The sequence below is a fragment of the Osmia lignaria genome, chromosome 12 (assembly GCF_051020975.1).
Source record: "Osmia lignaria lignaria isolate PbOS001 chromosome 12, iyOsmLign1, whole genome shotgun sequence".
NCBI classification, from domain to species: Eukaryota; Metazoa; Arthropoda; class Insecta; order Hymenoptera; family Megachilidae; genus Osmia; species Osmia lignaria.
Window position 1 is genome coordinate 2712041 of NC_135043.1, and position 15339 is coordinate 2727379.

A 15339-nucleotide genomic window follows, 5' to 3' on the forward strand; every position below is an offset into this window, starting at 1 on the left:
AAATTTCTAAATAGATTGGTAAGAGTGATCATCGTTGCAGACAATTCCAAGTCAGCTGATGATACCGTGCCTTAGTTTATGCTTTAGTTGCCGGGTGGGTCGTAAGGCAGCAGCACACAATTGTCATCACGTGAGGTCACAATGGTTTCTGATAGTTTCGACGACGAGTGATCAGAACAGCGAATGTTTTGAATTTCTCGAGAAATTCAAGCATCTGCCGTGTTCTCTAACTAAACGTTGAAATTTTAAACATTTCGTAAGTAAAATTTATTTGTTCCTTATTTAGAATGAGTCAGTATTAACATATTGTGGTCAAATAAAAAATTAGTATTAACCCATGTTTTATGATTAATAGATTGAAAGTTATTGTAAAACATTTATAATATACATTTTTATTACGACGAAATAACGTTTACGTTAGCTGTACTGATTTCCATTAGATCTGAATATTATTCGAAGTTCGACGCATTTTTTGAAGAAAAGGATGTACTTGATCGTGTTATCGATTTTTTTTGTAGTAATACATTAGCGGACATTATTAAGTCATTCCAAGAGATAAGGTTAATTTTACGTTGAAATTTTTGTACGGCCAACAGTAATTCAAGGACGTCTTTTTTCATATGCAATTTCATGTACATTTGTCATTTCCCTATATTGATCGCTATGTAAGTTCAGCGCGCCATTCTTGCACTTAGTATATGTCACGTGGAAAGCGCGCTTAATTACATAATACCATCGTTGAAGAAATATATTGGGCCACACCCCCTTCTTTCATTTAATTTTTTACTTCATTTAAAATTATTTTCAAACCTAAGTTTCGTACTACTGACAGCCTCGTACCCGATTAACCAACAGAGCAATTAATATTTTTAAGATTGTGGAATTATATACATGTCATTTTGATAAACTAATAAAGTTCGAAAATGAAGCAGGTGGTTGTTGACAAAACTACTTATTTTTCTATTAACACAATTGTTGTACAAAATGATGTAATTGCAGTTGATATAATCTAATTAATGCAGCGTAATATTACATTTCAGATACAATAAAACGTTTACATTAAAATAACATATCAGAATGACAGAATATTGGTTGATATCTGCACCAGGGGACAAAACATGTCAGCAAACATGGGAAACCATGAACGATTTAACATCAAAGCAACATTCTTTGTCGGTCAATTACAAATTTCACATCCCTGATCTGAAGGTTGGAACATTAGATCAGCTGGTTGGTCTCTCGGATGATTTAGGAAAGCTTGACACCTATGTTGAACAAGTGACACGCAAGGTGGCAACATATTTGGGAGAAGTTTTAGAAGATCAAAGGGACAAGCTCCATGAAAATCTTATGGCTAACAATAGTGAGTACAATGTTGTTGGGCTTGTATTGTTAGAATTTCCTCTTTAATTTATACTTATATCTATCCTCTAATAAAGGAGGATACGTTATTGAAAAATTCAGGGGTCCAAAACTACATATACGATAGTTTTTTCCTCCAGTATTAAAATTTTGTCAAATGAAATTCTTAAGATTATAAAGTTAGTACAATTAATTAGTACCATTTTTTGGACTCCTGCAAACAGGTATCGATCGATTTTTTGTGTATGATGTTTTAATACAAAATAATATTGGTTGGCAAAGACATCAATGAATACTATACACAACACAAAACATGCACACAATTTAGATTTTTGTTTTAATAATACTCTTTAAACATGTATATCAGTTGAGTTCTAAAAATTTTAATTTATTCATTGAAAATGATGAATAGCACAATTAGAATCTTTGATCCTTATTCTCCTCAGTACCTTACATTAATAGATTGATAGATGATTAACAAAATTTTGTCTGTGTAAGCTAATTCTTATATGACAACAATATTATTTTTTATAAATCTATCTGACTAGATATGTGATTTTTGTTGAGGATAATATACAGGCAAAATAAAATTTGTTGCTATAGCACATAGTAATTAACATTCATAAATATGATGTGTACCATAAATGTTATAATTATTTATGTTGTATACTATATTCATTTTTCATTTTTTTTTTTTTTTTCTAATTAGTAAAAATATTTTAACAATTTGATGGTTTTCCAAAAAACCATTTCATGTAATTTATATGAATTTGTAATAATTATTTTTCTATTTTATTTAATTTTGTTAAATAACGTTTATTTAATTTCACGTTGGAACGAAAATAAAAGATTCCATTTAAAGTATAAAATATAATGGTACACATTATATTTTGGCATATAAGATATATATCTGTAGAATGCTTATTACTATAATTGGGTTAGAAGTCATTTAATTTATTACTTACTACAAATAATTTCTTATATTTGTGGTGTTGCTTGGCTTGCTTTGTTTAATTTGGACCACATTAACCCTATATCCCTACCTTATTATTTTATTAACAAATGCTCATACATGTGCACCATCAAAGATGTTGTATAAAGCTATAAAAAAATTATAATACACAAACATGCAGTATTATCGCGTGATTATGATATGGAAGAAAGATTACAAACATATAGAAACATAGAAACATACCTGTTATTATATGGACCACACTTGTTATCAAAAAATTTACAAAGGACGCAAGGAGTTGCTTGGGTTACTGTGGTCACCAAGCTCCATTTAGTTATTATAAGAATTCTTTTTCTTTCCTTCAGTTTGTTTAGTTGTTACCTCTTAGCATTATTAATCATTTGCAATTTAAGTATGTATCACTGCATATCATTTGCTCATACAGACTTTGGTTCTTCTGTTCATTTTGATTATATTTCATTTTATATTTGTCTTTATTCTTCTTCTTTCGTTTCTTTATTATTTTCCCCCATATCGGAGTATTTAACGAAACAGCTAGTTGAAATTATAAATAGTAACTATTGTACTTCAAGTTTTTATAAGGAAAATAAAAAATGTCAATAGTGTATCACTATAAATATATTTTATTAGTTGAATAATATAATCATGAGATGCATATTTTTATGAATAATCTAAATCCCTTTTCAATAAAAAAGTAACTATTTTTAATATGTATCATTGTAGCGATAGTGATATTTGTACACTTGTTAGAATTGGATTATAGAAATTAAATGCTTTTAAAAATTGTCATACTTTTACAATTTGGTCATTAGGGTATACATATAGGTTTCTACACGCTAAATACTCCGTGTTTATTTCCTTTCTCTTTTGAGTTATTTTGATTGAGTTTCGACAGCATTGTCGTTAGGCATTTGCGTAGGACGCAATAATAGTTGAACGAGACGTAAGAAAAATCGCGCGGAGATTGGGACTGGGCTGTAATGGATAGGTCAAACGTCAGTGGATGGGGAGAGCTCGAGCCCCGAAGGGGGTCCGGACACCCCGCCAAACACCCCCGTCACCCCATCACACAAGACTTCAAGGGAGCACCACAAGCAGTGGAAGGAATCGGAGAAATGTGAACCAGAACCGGCCACCTGTTTAGGTCAGCATCATCACCAGCGTCATCATCATCATCACGAGCATCATCACAGTCATAAACATCATAATCACACTTCTGATTTTGAGAAGAAGTCATCACACAGCCCTCAAGGCATCTGTGATGTTCGATCATCAAATGATCCCTTATCAGCATATTCATGCTACCACGCGCATTGGTGCGCTGCTTCTACCTCTTCCACACCTATTCCTAGTCCTACTCCTACAAGTCCAAGTCTTTCCCTTTCATCAAACTGTAGCAGCGAAGGAGAGACCAGATGGCAGTCGGCGCTGCGTCATCGGACTACCGAGAAAGCAGATCAGTCTACCTCCAATCGAAAATCGCTCGGCAATGACGACGACGACGACGACGACGACGACGACGAAGACGATGTGGATCAAAACAACGACCAAGACCAAGACCAAGACCATAGCGGCAATTTGCCCAATCCAGGTACCCGTCCTATCACCGCCAGGTCACTCATCGAAACCTTTCCCAACATAGCTGCGAGACTTGTTCAGACCTATGTTCCTGTGCACCTCGTGATTCGCCCGTTTAGCGACCGATTTTTGTCTTGTCTTATCTCCTTTGGAGGTAGTTATAGGAGAGAAAGAGAGAGAGAGGTTGTCATTTAATGGTATTCGAGTTTTTAAATAACGACTTTCGCATGCAGCTTTTGCTTAGAAAAAAAGAAAAGAAAGATAATAATTGAAACTCACGTTAGTCTATTACGGTTCTCTCTAGACACTTTATATATATATATATATATATGTACACATATCTATTAAAATCGTTTTGATGATCCTAGTGCGCATTTCCTTCAATGTCAATTTTGCACAACTGCACTACATATGCAATGTTTGTAATGCTGAGATATTTTATGCCAAATTTTGCCTCTAATGTAAGAAATTATTAAAAGTCTTCTTAAATGTTATTGTGCTGTATCAAATGAGAAAGCATTGCTTATTACATATTATTTTTTGTTTTGTCACTGTAATTAAAAATTTTCTACACTTTCTTGTGATAGAATCCGCATTGTATCAAAGATAGTTTCTTTTTTATTAACAATTATTAAATATAAATTGTATATACTTCAATTATCTAATCAAAGTTGAAGGACGCCCTGTAAAAGTCATGACAATCTCTCTCCAGTGCTTACAGCATACACGAAGTGAGACAGTACCAAAAGGAAAAAATACTTGACTTACTTTACTTAGCTTGCGTTTCAAAATACAAAAGCCTAGTATATCAGATACTTTGTATTATATTGTATCACAGTAATTTCTTCACTGATGTTACCAACAACATTTGATTTCTTGTGCACGCAGGAATTATAAAATTGGAAGATAACAAAGACAGCTACCCATGTTCTAGCACATTTTAATTGCAGCAAATGTGCGTACATTCTTAATGTTTATTTTTCGGAAAATGCTCTAGTATGTTTTAAGTTCTTAGCTAGTTCTTTTTCACTCCTGCGTCCTAGTTATGAATAAATACAGGTTTTTTTTAAAATTAGTAAAATCATTCAGTGATCGTTCAACTTCTTTTTAAAAAATTCCTTGAAAGTGTCACATTCAATTAATATTTTTGAAAATCGTTCAATCAATTTTTCCAGGTGCTGTGGACGAATGAATGAACACATAGTATTTTACCTTGACTATTATCAACCTCTTTACATTTTAATTGCTTCTTTTTGTAATCTCTTATTTCATATTTTCTTATACCATACTACTCTGCTTTAATCTAAAACCTTTATGATCAAAAATAAGTATGTGTTAATGTAATACGTTTTTGAAATATAACTGCTTTGTCATTACTTTCAACTACCTCAATGATTTAAGTGAACTGATATTAAAACTTAATGTACGTCTAAATATAAAATATTCAAATCTGAAGTATGGTTTAAGAATAATTGTGAAAGATATGCTATATTTGAATATAGTAACACTTTTTATACATATGAAACTTTATTTCTTTCAGTATATTTTTTAGCATTCTTTTTTCATATCCAGCTTCCACATGCTTTTTTACTGTTACTTTCTATGATTTTTATAGATGACATTACTGCACAAACTATAATACATGTACAATAATATGTATTATAGATGTTAGCACAGATTACAGAGGAGACACAATTACCAAAAATTTTAAAACACTTATCGATCGGTACATGGAATTAATAAAATACTGTTTCGCATGGTCAGATAAATTTTGATGACAGTATGGTGCTCAATATCCTTCAACACTACAAGTCACTCATGTCACAGAAAACATCCTACTGATCAACTTTTATAAAGTACCTCATGAGCAGCATGAAATGCTTAAATATCTTGGCTTAGCTGTATATTTTGTGTATATGTTAATATTGTTCATACTATATCGTTTAGGTCATTGATTACAAAAAGAAAAATAACATTTGATAAGAAAATGTTAAAAAACTCTAAGAATCCATTCTATGTATCCATCACTACATTTTATAGTATTCATGTGAGTCACACTTTAACAAGTTATAAATATACATGCGTATGCGTGCATGCGTGCGTGGGTGTTTGTCCATCCCAGATTATCAATTAGCAGCTCTATAAAAGAACATAATAACGTAGTTCAAAACTCACAATAGCTGGAGAGTTATCATAAATTTTGTTTGAATGAATATTTTATACATATACACATTTTTTTAAGATCTGTAATTTAAAAATTCTTTTTTTTTAAGATAATCTTCAGTAATCAAAGGGACTAGCTGGGGCCGCTTAATTCATTCAAACGTGATTTACGAGTAATTCTTTACCATACAGACATATAAATGAAATGATTATTTTAAACCAATATCTGCTTAAAGATTTATTTACTTAAAAAATGATTAATTCCGTTTAAATGAAATAAATTTAATAATAAAAAAAAAATAAATTGGTAATATATTGTAAAATGCTTTATTAATGTTTGCATGCTGTATTTTGTTAATGTCTCGCTTATTTTTGTAATGCTAATAATAAGTAAGGAGCGTACTAGAATCAAAAAATAAGTTTAGTAGAAACAGTCTTTCTCTGTTATCTCATTATTATCAATACTCTCCTTATCACAGAGTCAACGTAAGAATTACTTTAATTGTGGTCCAGCTAACATTAATTTAATTAGATATGTATTTATGTACATACTGTATTGTGCATACACACATACTTAAAAATGCGAAAGTTCTTCATCATTTGATATGATACAAATAAATTATTAATCATACCATTATTTTACAAAATTGTTTAAAAATGTAATTAACAGAATATTTGTATTTAAGAAAATGTATTATGATGTATGTAAAACATTCACCGAGCTTGTGTGTTTGACCAATACACCATACAATTCAACAGAGCTTTATTATTTTTAGCTTATCAATTTTATCAAATCATTTAAAATCTACTCAGTATTGCATTTGTAAACACATTTAAGCACTTAGTACATTACATGTGATTTAAACATTGCATGTTATTTGTACTTTCATATATTTCCAAAGTTTTATTGAGCTCTGTTCGAATACTTATGCAGACACCTAAAAAAATGTTATCCCAAAAGACAACTATACTAAGATTTTAAATTTACTAGGTGATCTACCATCTTATATAACTCGATTCCAGTGGGATATGGCAAAATATCCTATCAAACAATCATTAAGAAACATTGCTGATATAATCAGCAAACAAGTTGGTCAGATTGATGCAGATCTCAAAACGAAATCTACAACATACAACAATTTAAAAGGCAGTTTACAAAATCTTGAAAAGAAACAAACGTAAGTTTATCATTAATATTTGTTTGTTGTATTGTTTAATAATTTACATATCTTTAAATCTTGAGCATGGTATTTTATTAAAAAATCTATATGAAATAATGATATTACATTATTATTATACAGAGGAAGTTTATTAACAAGAAATTTGGCAGATTTGGTGAAAAAAGAACATTTCATCCTGGATAGTGAATATCTAACTACTTTACTTGTAATTGTGCCAAGGTATATACATTTATTTATATATTTTATTTTAACACTTATTGTTAATGTTTAATTGTCTGTGATAATAATGATTATGAAACTTTTAGAGCAAACTTCCATGATTGGTACAGCGGATATGAAAAGTTAACGAATATGATTGTACCACGTAGCTCACAGCTTATTATTCAAGATGCTGACTATGGATTATTTACTATTACTTTATTCAAGAAAGTCATTGATGAATTTAAGTTACATGCTCGTGAGAAAAAATTTATCGTTCGTGATTTTACATACAATGAAGAAGAATTAGCGGCAGGTAATATATACTTCGATATTGGCCTACTTTTATTCGTATTTAATTATTTATAATTGTCAAATTAACTAAACTGTCTTATAGGAAAAAATGAGATAACAAAATTGGTAACCGATAAAAAGAAACAATTTGGCCCGCTTGTACGTTGGTTGAAAGTTAATTTCAGTGAATGTTTCTGTGCATGGATTCATGTAAAAGCCCTACGTGTATTTGTAGAGTCTGTCCTAAGGTAATAATGCGCAATAATTGGTATTATTAAGAACATATTTACATACTAATTAAAATAATAATAAATAGGTACGGCTTGCCTGTAAATTTCCAAGCAATATTACTGCATCCTCATAAAAAATGTGCGAGACGATTACGTGATGTTCTTAATCAGCTTTATGCTCATCTAGATTCCTCTGCTACATCTTCTGCAGGAAATCAAGATGTAAGTTACAGTATTCTGATAACATTATTTTATCAATATATTTTATTCGTTTACCTAACTTTTTAATGAAAGTTTGTTCCCTTAAAGTACTTGAATTAATACCCTTTTTTCATGTTGGTTTGTTCAAGCAGAGTGTGGATATACCAGGATTAGGTTTTGGTCAAAATGACTATTTTCCTTATGTGTATTATAAAATCAACGTAGATATGGTCGACAATAAGGTTTAATCATCAGAGATGAATTTATTTCCCTATATTTTAAATATATTTTCATTTAAATAATACATACTTCTGTAACTCCAGGTACTTAACAAAGGTGCGTACTGCAAAATAATATTGTTATATACATGAAGTATATTTTGCATTTTGTTTCGTTTTATTGTTTTCATTTTCAATTTTAAACGTAATTCTCATCGGTTCACTTCCAGGAGTAAATAAAAAATATTTATTGAAAAAAAAAAAATGATATTTTTATAGTGCATCAAAATGCCTGGAGAGATGTATGTAATTTGTTATTAGCTCAATATAAACTGTGCATAATAGATTGTACAATTATTTGTATAAATTCTAGAAAACACATTAAAAACTTTCCTTTTTTTTTGAACAGGCTACATTTAACCGAACAAAATACTAGTACAAATGAAATTCATAATACAATTGTTGTATTGGCTTTCCATGTTTAAAAAACTGAAAATATCGAAATTATTATTATTATTGTAATAAGGATATATTCTTTGCAATGTCTATATACGCTAATTTATTAAAGTTTCCGTTAAATATAGCACAACCTATTTTACATAGTATTACAACAAGAGAAAAAGGAATGAAAACTATGTCAAAATAAAAATACTCCGACATAAAACTGTATTATTTTATGTATTATCTATAAAATTAAGAAAATTGTTAATATTGAAAGGAAGAGTTCATATTATTACGAAAACATATATTATAATATGGATCAATATGCTTTCACTGTGTTCATCCAAAAAATCTTCATAATGCATGTATTATGAGGTAAACAGCAAAGTAAGTGTTATATAAATGTTAAAATATATGAATTCCTTTCGTAAAACATTGAAAACTGATGTTTTAACAATCCAGAGTATACAGATACGTGCCAGTATCAGTGTTACTAACTAGGAGTTATAAAATTATAAAATATTAGTTAAACGTTGAAGTATTACTATTAACATTATATTTCAAGTTCGGATAGTACCTAAATGAATTGAAACGAAGTATTAAAGTATTGATTTGAAGGCTGCACAAAAATTGAAAAAGTACCATTAATAAATCACTATAGTAAATTTCAAGTGATTGAACAGATTGTATTATAAATGCTTTGTGTATAAAAAGTATATCATGCGATATTATTTTAAATATTGCTCATATCTAATTTTCTTCGAAATAATACTTCCGGTACACAAGCATAAACGAAAGTGTATGTTTAAATATTATAATCTGTACATATGTTTTAAAAACAGAATGGCTTAGAGGTATGATAACACTGTTTCTAATTTGTGCAACATGTTTTAATTCATTAAAAATAATCTACACAGTTTATAATTCTTGTTTCAATAATTAGCCAGTGTTACAAAACACTTGTATTCCAAATGTAATTATATTGTTGACGATAAACTGTTAATAAAAAAAAGAACATAAAATTGTATCGTCATCGATTAAATTTTATTTAAAAATTAAAAAAAGTGGAAGAAGGAAGAACAGAGAACAGTTGCCTATGCGTCATGCGGTAAAAATATTCCATGTATTAAAAATGTTACGTGTATCATATAATAATAATTTTTAAAATGTACTATTATATTTTATACATATATCCCGAAATCGATTACAATCTTTGTATTGTATTATTTTTAAATTCCGATTGTAAAAACTCCATAGTTAAAGCAATAATAGCGTTAGTTAAAGCACACCTATTTGTTGAATTTATGAATAAATGAGTTCTTATATGTATATGACGAATTATGCCATTACAGCTTGTAGATATATCATTTAACTGACTTGCTTTTATTAATTATATAGGTGAATACTATTAAAGAATAAATGCAAAGTCCTTGTCATTGTCGCATTTATTAAAAAAAATAATACGTGTTCTTAAAACCTTTTAATATGTATATAAATCGGAATGATAGTTATTTAATCCTTTAGGGACGATCGACGCATATACAGTGTGATTCTCTCGCTACGCAAGATAAAAGCCGTGCCGCACAATCTGCTGTTTTTGCGGGTAAAGAGACCCAGGGCCCATATTGCCGGACCCAAAACTGCTCCGTGTGTGTCTATGACTGAGACAACAAGAAACGGAACAGCGGGGGTTCCATTGTGCGGCACGGCTTTTGTCTTGCGTAGCGAGAGAATCACCCTGTATGTATATATGTATATTCAACGTAAACCATGAATGCAGCCGATAACGCATATATGAATTCGACGAAAACAGCTGCTATAGCGACTCTACTCTACAAAGCGCTCAGCTTCGAATTGTCCCGTCTGCAAAGGGTTAATTGAATAATACTAAATTATGAAGTTCAAGAAGAGACATTACTGGTTTGGCACAATTTCTGAAATAAGAAAAAATTGATGGTTATTTGTCTGATATCAATTTATCATTTCGTTATTGTTTAAATATTTGATAAATATTACCTGTAAACAACTAATTTCTTTGTCCCAATGTCTTTCATTAATAACTTCAACTGCTTTTACAAGTATATTCTTTATTTTATTAACATTTTGTTTAAATACCGCTATTACATCTGCTGCATGAACATTATCTTCACAATCTCTCCAACAATCGTAATCTGTTGCCATTGCTATACTTGCATATAAAAGTCCTGCTTCTTTTGCTAGATATACCTAATCAAAAATACAATACAGTGTATTTTCTATTCTATATGTGCTAAACATTTTAATGAAATAGTACCTCTGGGCATGTAGTCATATTAACTAAGTGTCCGCCCCATAGGCGTAATGCATTACTCTCAGCTTTTGAGGAAAAACGAGGTCCCTCTATAGTTACTATTGTTCCACCTTTTCTTATTTCATATCCTAATTCTTTTCCAATTTCAAATAGTATTTCAGATGTACTTGGATCAAAAGCTGGTTCCATTGGTATGTGGCATACACCTGAAAATTTACATTATAATTTATATAATTGAAGATTTAATGCTATATTAAAATAAAACATTTACCTTTATATTTTGGTGAAGCACCATCATATAAAGTTACCTTTCTAGCTATTGTTCTATCTAAAAAACTATCAGGAATAATTAGTTGTCCTCTAGAAATGGATTCTTGTAAAGAACCACAGGCTGTTGATGCAAGTACATGAGTACATCCAGCTAATTTCAAAGCTTCAATATTTGCTCGGTAATTTACTTCACTGGGGCTTATTTTATGACCTGGTCCATGTCTATACATAATTACATCAAATTTCTTTTTTTAAATATATTTCTTTGTTACATTAGAATATATATTTCACATATTTTAAGGAGAGAAATATTACCTCGATAACAAGATGACATCTACGCCATTAATATTACCATGATAAAGATCACTAGATGGTAATCCAAAATCATTTTTTGCTTCTTCCCGTATGGTGATTGTACAACAATTTAATATCTGATTCTGTGGACTGTCTAAACCAGAACCACCAATTATTCCAATCTGTAATTTATAATTATGTGAATCTATATAAACAGGTGTTCTTTAAATTAAAAAAGAAATATCAGCCACATGTAAAATCACAATGATTTTAATTAAATATTTTACATAACAGAAATGGGAACATTCCTAGAAAATGGTCCGTTTAGCAATCATAAGTTATACGTCGTTCAATTTGTCTTATTCTGTATGTTATTAATTTGTATATCGTTGTTTGCGGAAATTTGTGGTTTCGTTGAAATTTTACTGTAAAGTTACAATAAAAAGGTAAGATTAAGTATGTTTTGACGCATTTATGAATAGAAGCAAGTGACTGTCATTACTACATCCATTCTATATTTACATAATATATATGAACAGAATCAATCCTCCAAATTCGACATATTTTGATTTTCAGCAGAATCAAATAATATTTTTGCTATTTCTGTTAAAACCGTGTCAAATAAATATAAATTATCATCTCTGGCCCATTTAGTAAAAATATAGTGGCTTAAATAACCTATGAAATTATTCTTCTTTCTAGAAATAGATAATAAAAATAATGTTTAAACATTACTTTAAGGGAGACAAAATGATTGTTTTTTTCTCATTTAAATAATTTTTGTTATAAATACTAACCAACAATATGTATTCAGGTAAAAAATATTTTGTGTGCCTCCAAGTACTTACATACTTTCAATTGAATTGGTATGGACACCGGTATCGGGATCTACAAAATTTACTAAATGATTTATGACTAAATTCATCTATAATTTACTTTTAAATGCTTGAAACCTTCTTTTTCTAATACATCATAGGCCTTCCAACTATCGAATATGATTGTTGTCCCTGGCCTAATTCACTCTTTTATCACAGCCATCAAGGTGTTAATACCTCTGCTTTTGACAGGCACCAAAAATATTTTTCCACTGTCCCTTTCAATACCACCGAATACCCACTGTCCTATAATCTTTCCTTCTCCACTGATCATTTCACAACAGTTTTGTAACCAATCAACCATGACATGCAGAACAAAATGGGACCATTGCGAAACAGTATTTTTGTTTAATTCCAGCTTTTTTATAATGTAATAAGGGTCGTAATTATATACAAGCATGTATGTTAATTTTAATACCATTTCATAACTTGGTTTTGTTTTTGAAAACCATGTACCTTCTTTTATGGAGATTTTGGCATCACAAACTTTTTTCTTTTACTAAGATTTAAAGATGCTGGAATAGTTAATCTACATCTACAGTTTCCATTCATCATTTTCATAGCATTGCCACATTGTGCACAACTCTTTCCTTTCTTTAGTAACATTTTATCCTGCAGGAATTTGAAAAATAAGTTATGATTTTAGCAAAACTCACGAATTTTTATCAAATTCCACATTTTTGGAACCACGTATGCACTCATTTTTACTACAAATCACTACATGCACAAACTTTGAAAAACAAGAAAATCAGAAGTTTCAGTTTGATAAACAGAAGAAGATTCATTTATTAATTATTTGAATTCTACTTTTCAAATTCCTACAGGATTAGATATTAATAAAGAAAGTAATGAATTGTTCATAATGTGGCAATGCTATAATGATAAAGGATGAAAACCAGAAATATAGATATCTTTGGTACCTGTTGGAAGTAGAGATACCTATACTCTGCTTGTAATTATAAAAAAGTGGATATTGTAAGCATCCAAATAGCAAAGTGGTTGTCATTATTACATTAACATAAGGACATTACATTACATAAAGGACAATGATCAAAGTTGAAAATGTGTAGCCGCCAAATGAGAGACGGTTCAAAAGTTATGCAAAAAAATGTTTGTTCAATGCACAAATGCCACATGTGTTGGCGGCCGCAAAAATATATAACCAAACCAACCTCATCCACCTTTTGAAGTACAGTGTGTACTATCTTTATTTAAAAATCAGGGTGCCTAGATTAAATTTTTCAGCCAATTTGGTGCGTGGGTAGAGGTCAATATGACAGTCACTTGCTTTCGTCCATAAACGTACCAAAACCTACTTAACCTTACTTTTTTATTGTAACTTTACAGCAAAGTTTCAACGAAACCATGAATTTCCGCAAATAATCACTACAAATTATTAATATACTCAATAAGACGAATCAAACGACGTATAATTTGTCACGATTGCTGAATGGGCCGTTTCCTAGGAATATACCTTAAAATAAGTTGAATAAATATTTAAAATTTTTCTAATTATACAACAAAAATTGATTTTACCTTTACATTATGTTTAGCCATTTTAACTGTTCTCGTTACTGTTCTCAGTATACCATTTTCTGCTTTCTTAGATAAAAATTTCAGTTTATCAGCTTACAGCCAGTGACTATAGATAGTAGAAGACTGGACATGCGGCATGTCTTTGTCACATGCCTTTGTTACCGAAGGGTGGTCATTTTTGGGGCGAGACAGTCTCGCCGAGACTTCCGCTGAGACGGTTGAGACGAACGGTCGGAATCGAGGCGGGTGCGATAGAGATAAATTTTTACTGGTTTTTTCCTGTGAGTACGGTGCATCTAGAGGTGACGCTTGGTGAGTTTTCCCAAGAACTCTTGTTGGTGCATTGGTGGAGTGGTGAAAAACCTTAGGTTTTACTTGGGCTGAGAGAATTTTTCTCAGTCCAGGAATTGAGGGGCAGGGGGAGGGCGCGCTCCCGGGCAATGTAGATGCGTCGCTCGGGAGTAACCGCCGTAAAATTAAGAAGAAAATTCGTCTAAAAGGGTATAGCAGGATAAGATGGTCAAAAGTGCCCTTGAGCTGAATTTGCTTTGCAATGCACCATTCAATAGCATATCCCAAAAAACCATGGTACACCAAGTTTCAACCCTGTACCTCAACCGGGAGGGTAGTTACAGGGTAAGAAAGAAAAAGTAGTTTTTGCCATATTTTCCCTATTTAATGGCATTCAAAAAATCTGAAAAAATTCTAGAATATTCTAGCCATGTTTCTTTATGATTGCGAATTTTCTCAGTTTTTTCGGTTGCAAATCCTAGGCGTGAAAAATCAAAAACGCAAAAAAAAGTCGAAAAATAGAGATTTCGGGTAGAAGCTTTCGAGACACTAGATTTTTACTTTTACAGTAGTTAGATATTAGCATGACTGGTGTCCTCAATTTTTTTCAGATTTTTCATTCTGGTGCGTCAAACCGAAAAAAATCAAAAACCGATATTTTCAACATATTTCGTGCGATAACATGAGAAATACTTTCAATTTCTACATTTCCTTTACACACTTAGTGCATTATGTGATTTCGAACATTTTTGCACTGGATGCAGTAAAATCTGAATGGAGAGAGTGAAGTTATTATAAATAATTGAAAATTACGCACCTTATCCTCTAAAATATTAGAAAGTTTTTTAACGTTGACGATGGATAAGTCGGTAAGGTGTCCGACTATGGAACCGGTGGAAACTTTTTTGCCACGAGTTCGCGCCCCATGAATGTACAATTCTATT

At 30.8% G+C, this 15339-nt stretch overlaps 2 protein-coding genes and 1 long non-coding RNA gene across 6 annotated transcripts; 1 reads left to right on the forward strand and 2 right to left on the reverse strand.

Moving 5' to 3' along the window:
- The first annotated feature begins 73 nt into the window (after positions 1–73).
- On the forward strand, positions 74–8679 carry Vha44 (V-type proton ATPase subunit Vha44). 3 transcript variants are annotated; one of them, XM_034321362.2, is made up of 9 exons: positions 74–256; positions 1041–1363; positions 3324–3926; positions 7068–7254; positions 7378–7476; positions 7563–7771; positions 7853–7997; positions 8066–8201; positions 8333–8679. In XM_034321362.2, the coding sequence occupies exons 2-9, from the start codon at positions 1078–1080 to the stop codon at positions 8426–8428; spliced, it is 1761 nt and encodes a 586-aa protein (XP_034177253.1). In that variant the 5' UTR covers positions 74–256; positions 1041–1077; the 3' UTR covers positions 8429–8679. The 3 variants fall into 3 exon arrangements, with proteins under 3 accessions (XP_034177253.1, XP_034177251.1, XP_034177252.1); XM_034321360.2 differs by lacking the exon at positions 3324–3926 and having other exon boundaries at positions 83–256; XM_034321361.2 differs by lacking the exons at positions 74–256; positions 3324–3926 and adding an exon at positions 719–932.
- A 1587-nt stretch (positions 8680–10266) lies between these two features.
- LOC117602850 (S-methyl-5'-thioadenosine phosphorylase) lies at positions 10267–14288 on the reverse strand. 2 transcript variants are annotated; one of them, XM_034321365.2, is made up of 7 exons: positions 14105–14288; positions 11715–11875; positions 11401–11621; positions 11133–11335; positions 10955–11065; positions 10856–10872; positions 10267–10773 (listed from the first exon to the last, which is right to left on the reverse strand). In XM_034321365.2, exons 1-7 carry the CDS (start codon positions 14123–14125, stop codon positions 10713–10715), a joined length of 795 nt encoding a protein of 264 aa, XP_034177256.1. In that variant the 5' UTR covers positions 14126–14288; the 3' UTR covers positions 10267–10712. The 2 variants fall into 2 exon arrangements, with proteins under 2 accessions (XP_034177256.1, XP_034177255.1); XM_034321364.2 differs by having other exon boundaries at positions 10856–11065.
- Positions 11905–13734, reverse strand: LOC117602857 (uncharacterized). Its single transcript, XR_004581056.2, has 3 exons — positions 12491–13734; positions 12216–12391; positions 11905–12118 (listed from the first exon to the last, which is right to left on the reverse strand). It is a non-coding gene; the product is annotated as an uncharacterized LOC117602857 (long non-coding RNA).
- Positions 14289–15339: the final 1051 nt, after the last annotated feature.

Bases quoted from the DNA above. Each gene is read 5' to 3' on its own strand.
- LOC117602850 (XM_034321364.2), bottom strand. From the start codon at position 14,125: ATGGCTAAACATAATGTAAAG. The intron at 11,876-14,104 runs GTAAAATCAATT...TATAAATTACAG, and splicing joins TGGCTAAACATAATGTAAAG to ATTGGAATAATTGGTGGTTC. The intron at 10,774-10,855 runs GTAATATTTATC...TTCTTATTTCAG, and splicing joins AAGAAATTAGTTGTTTACAG to AAATTGTGCCAAACCAGTAA.
- Vha44 (XM_034321362.2), top strand. From the start codon at position 1,078: ATGACAGAATATTGGTTGATATCTGCACCAGGGGACAAAACATGTCAG. The intron at 7,477-7,562 runs GTATATACATTT...TGAAACTTTTAG, and splicing joins TTACTTGTAATTGTGCCAAG to AGCAAACTTCCATGATTGGT. The intron at 7,772-7,852 runs GTAATATATACT...ACTGTCTTATAG, and splicing joins TGAAGAAGAATTAGCGGCAG to GAAAAAATGAGATAACAAAA.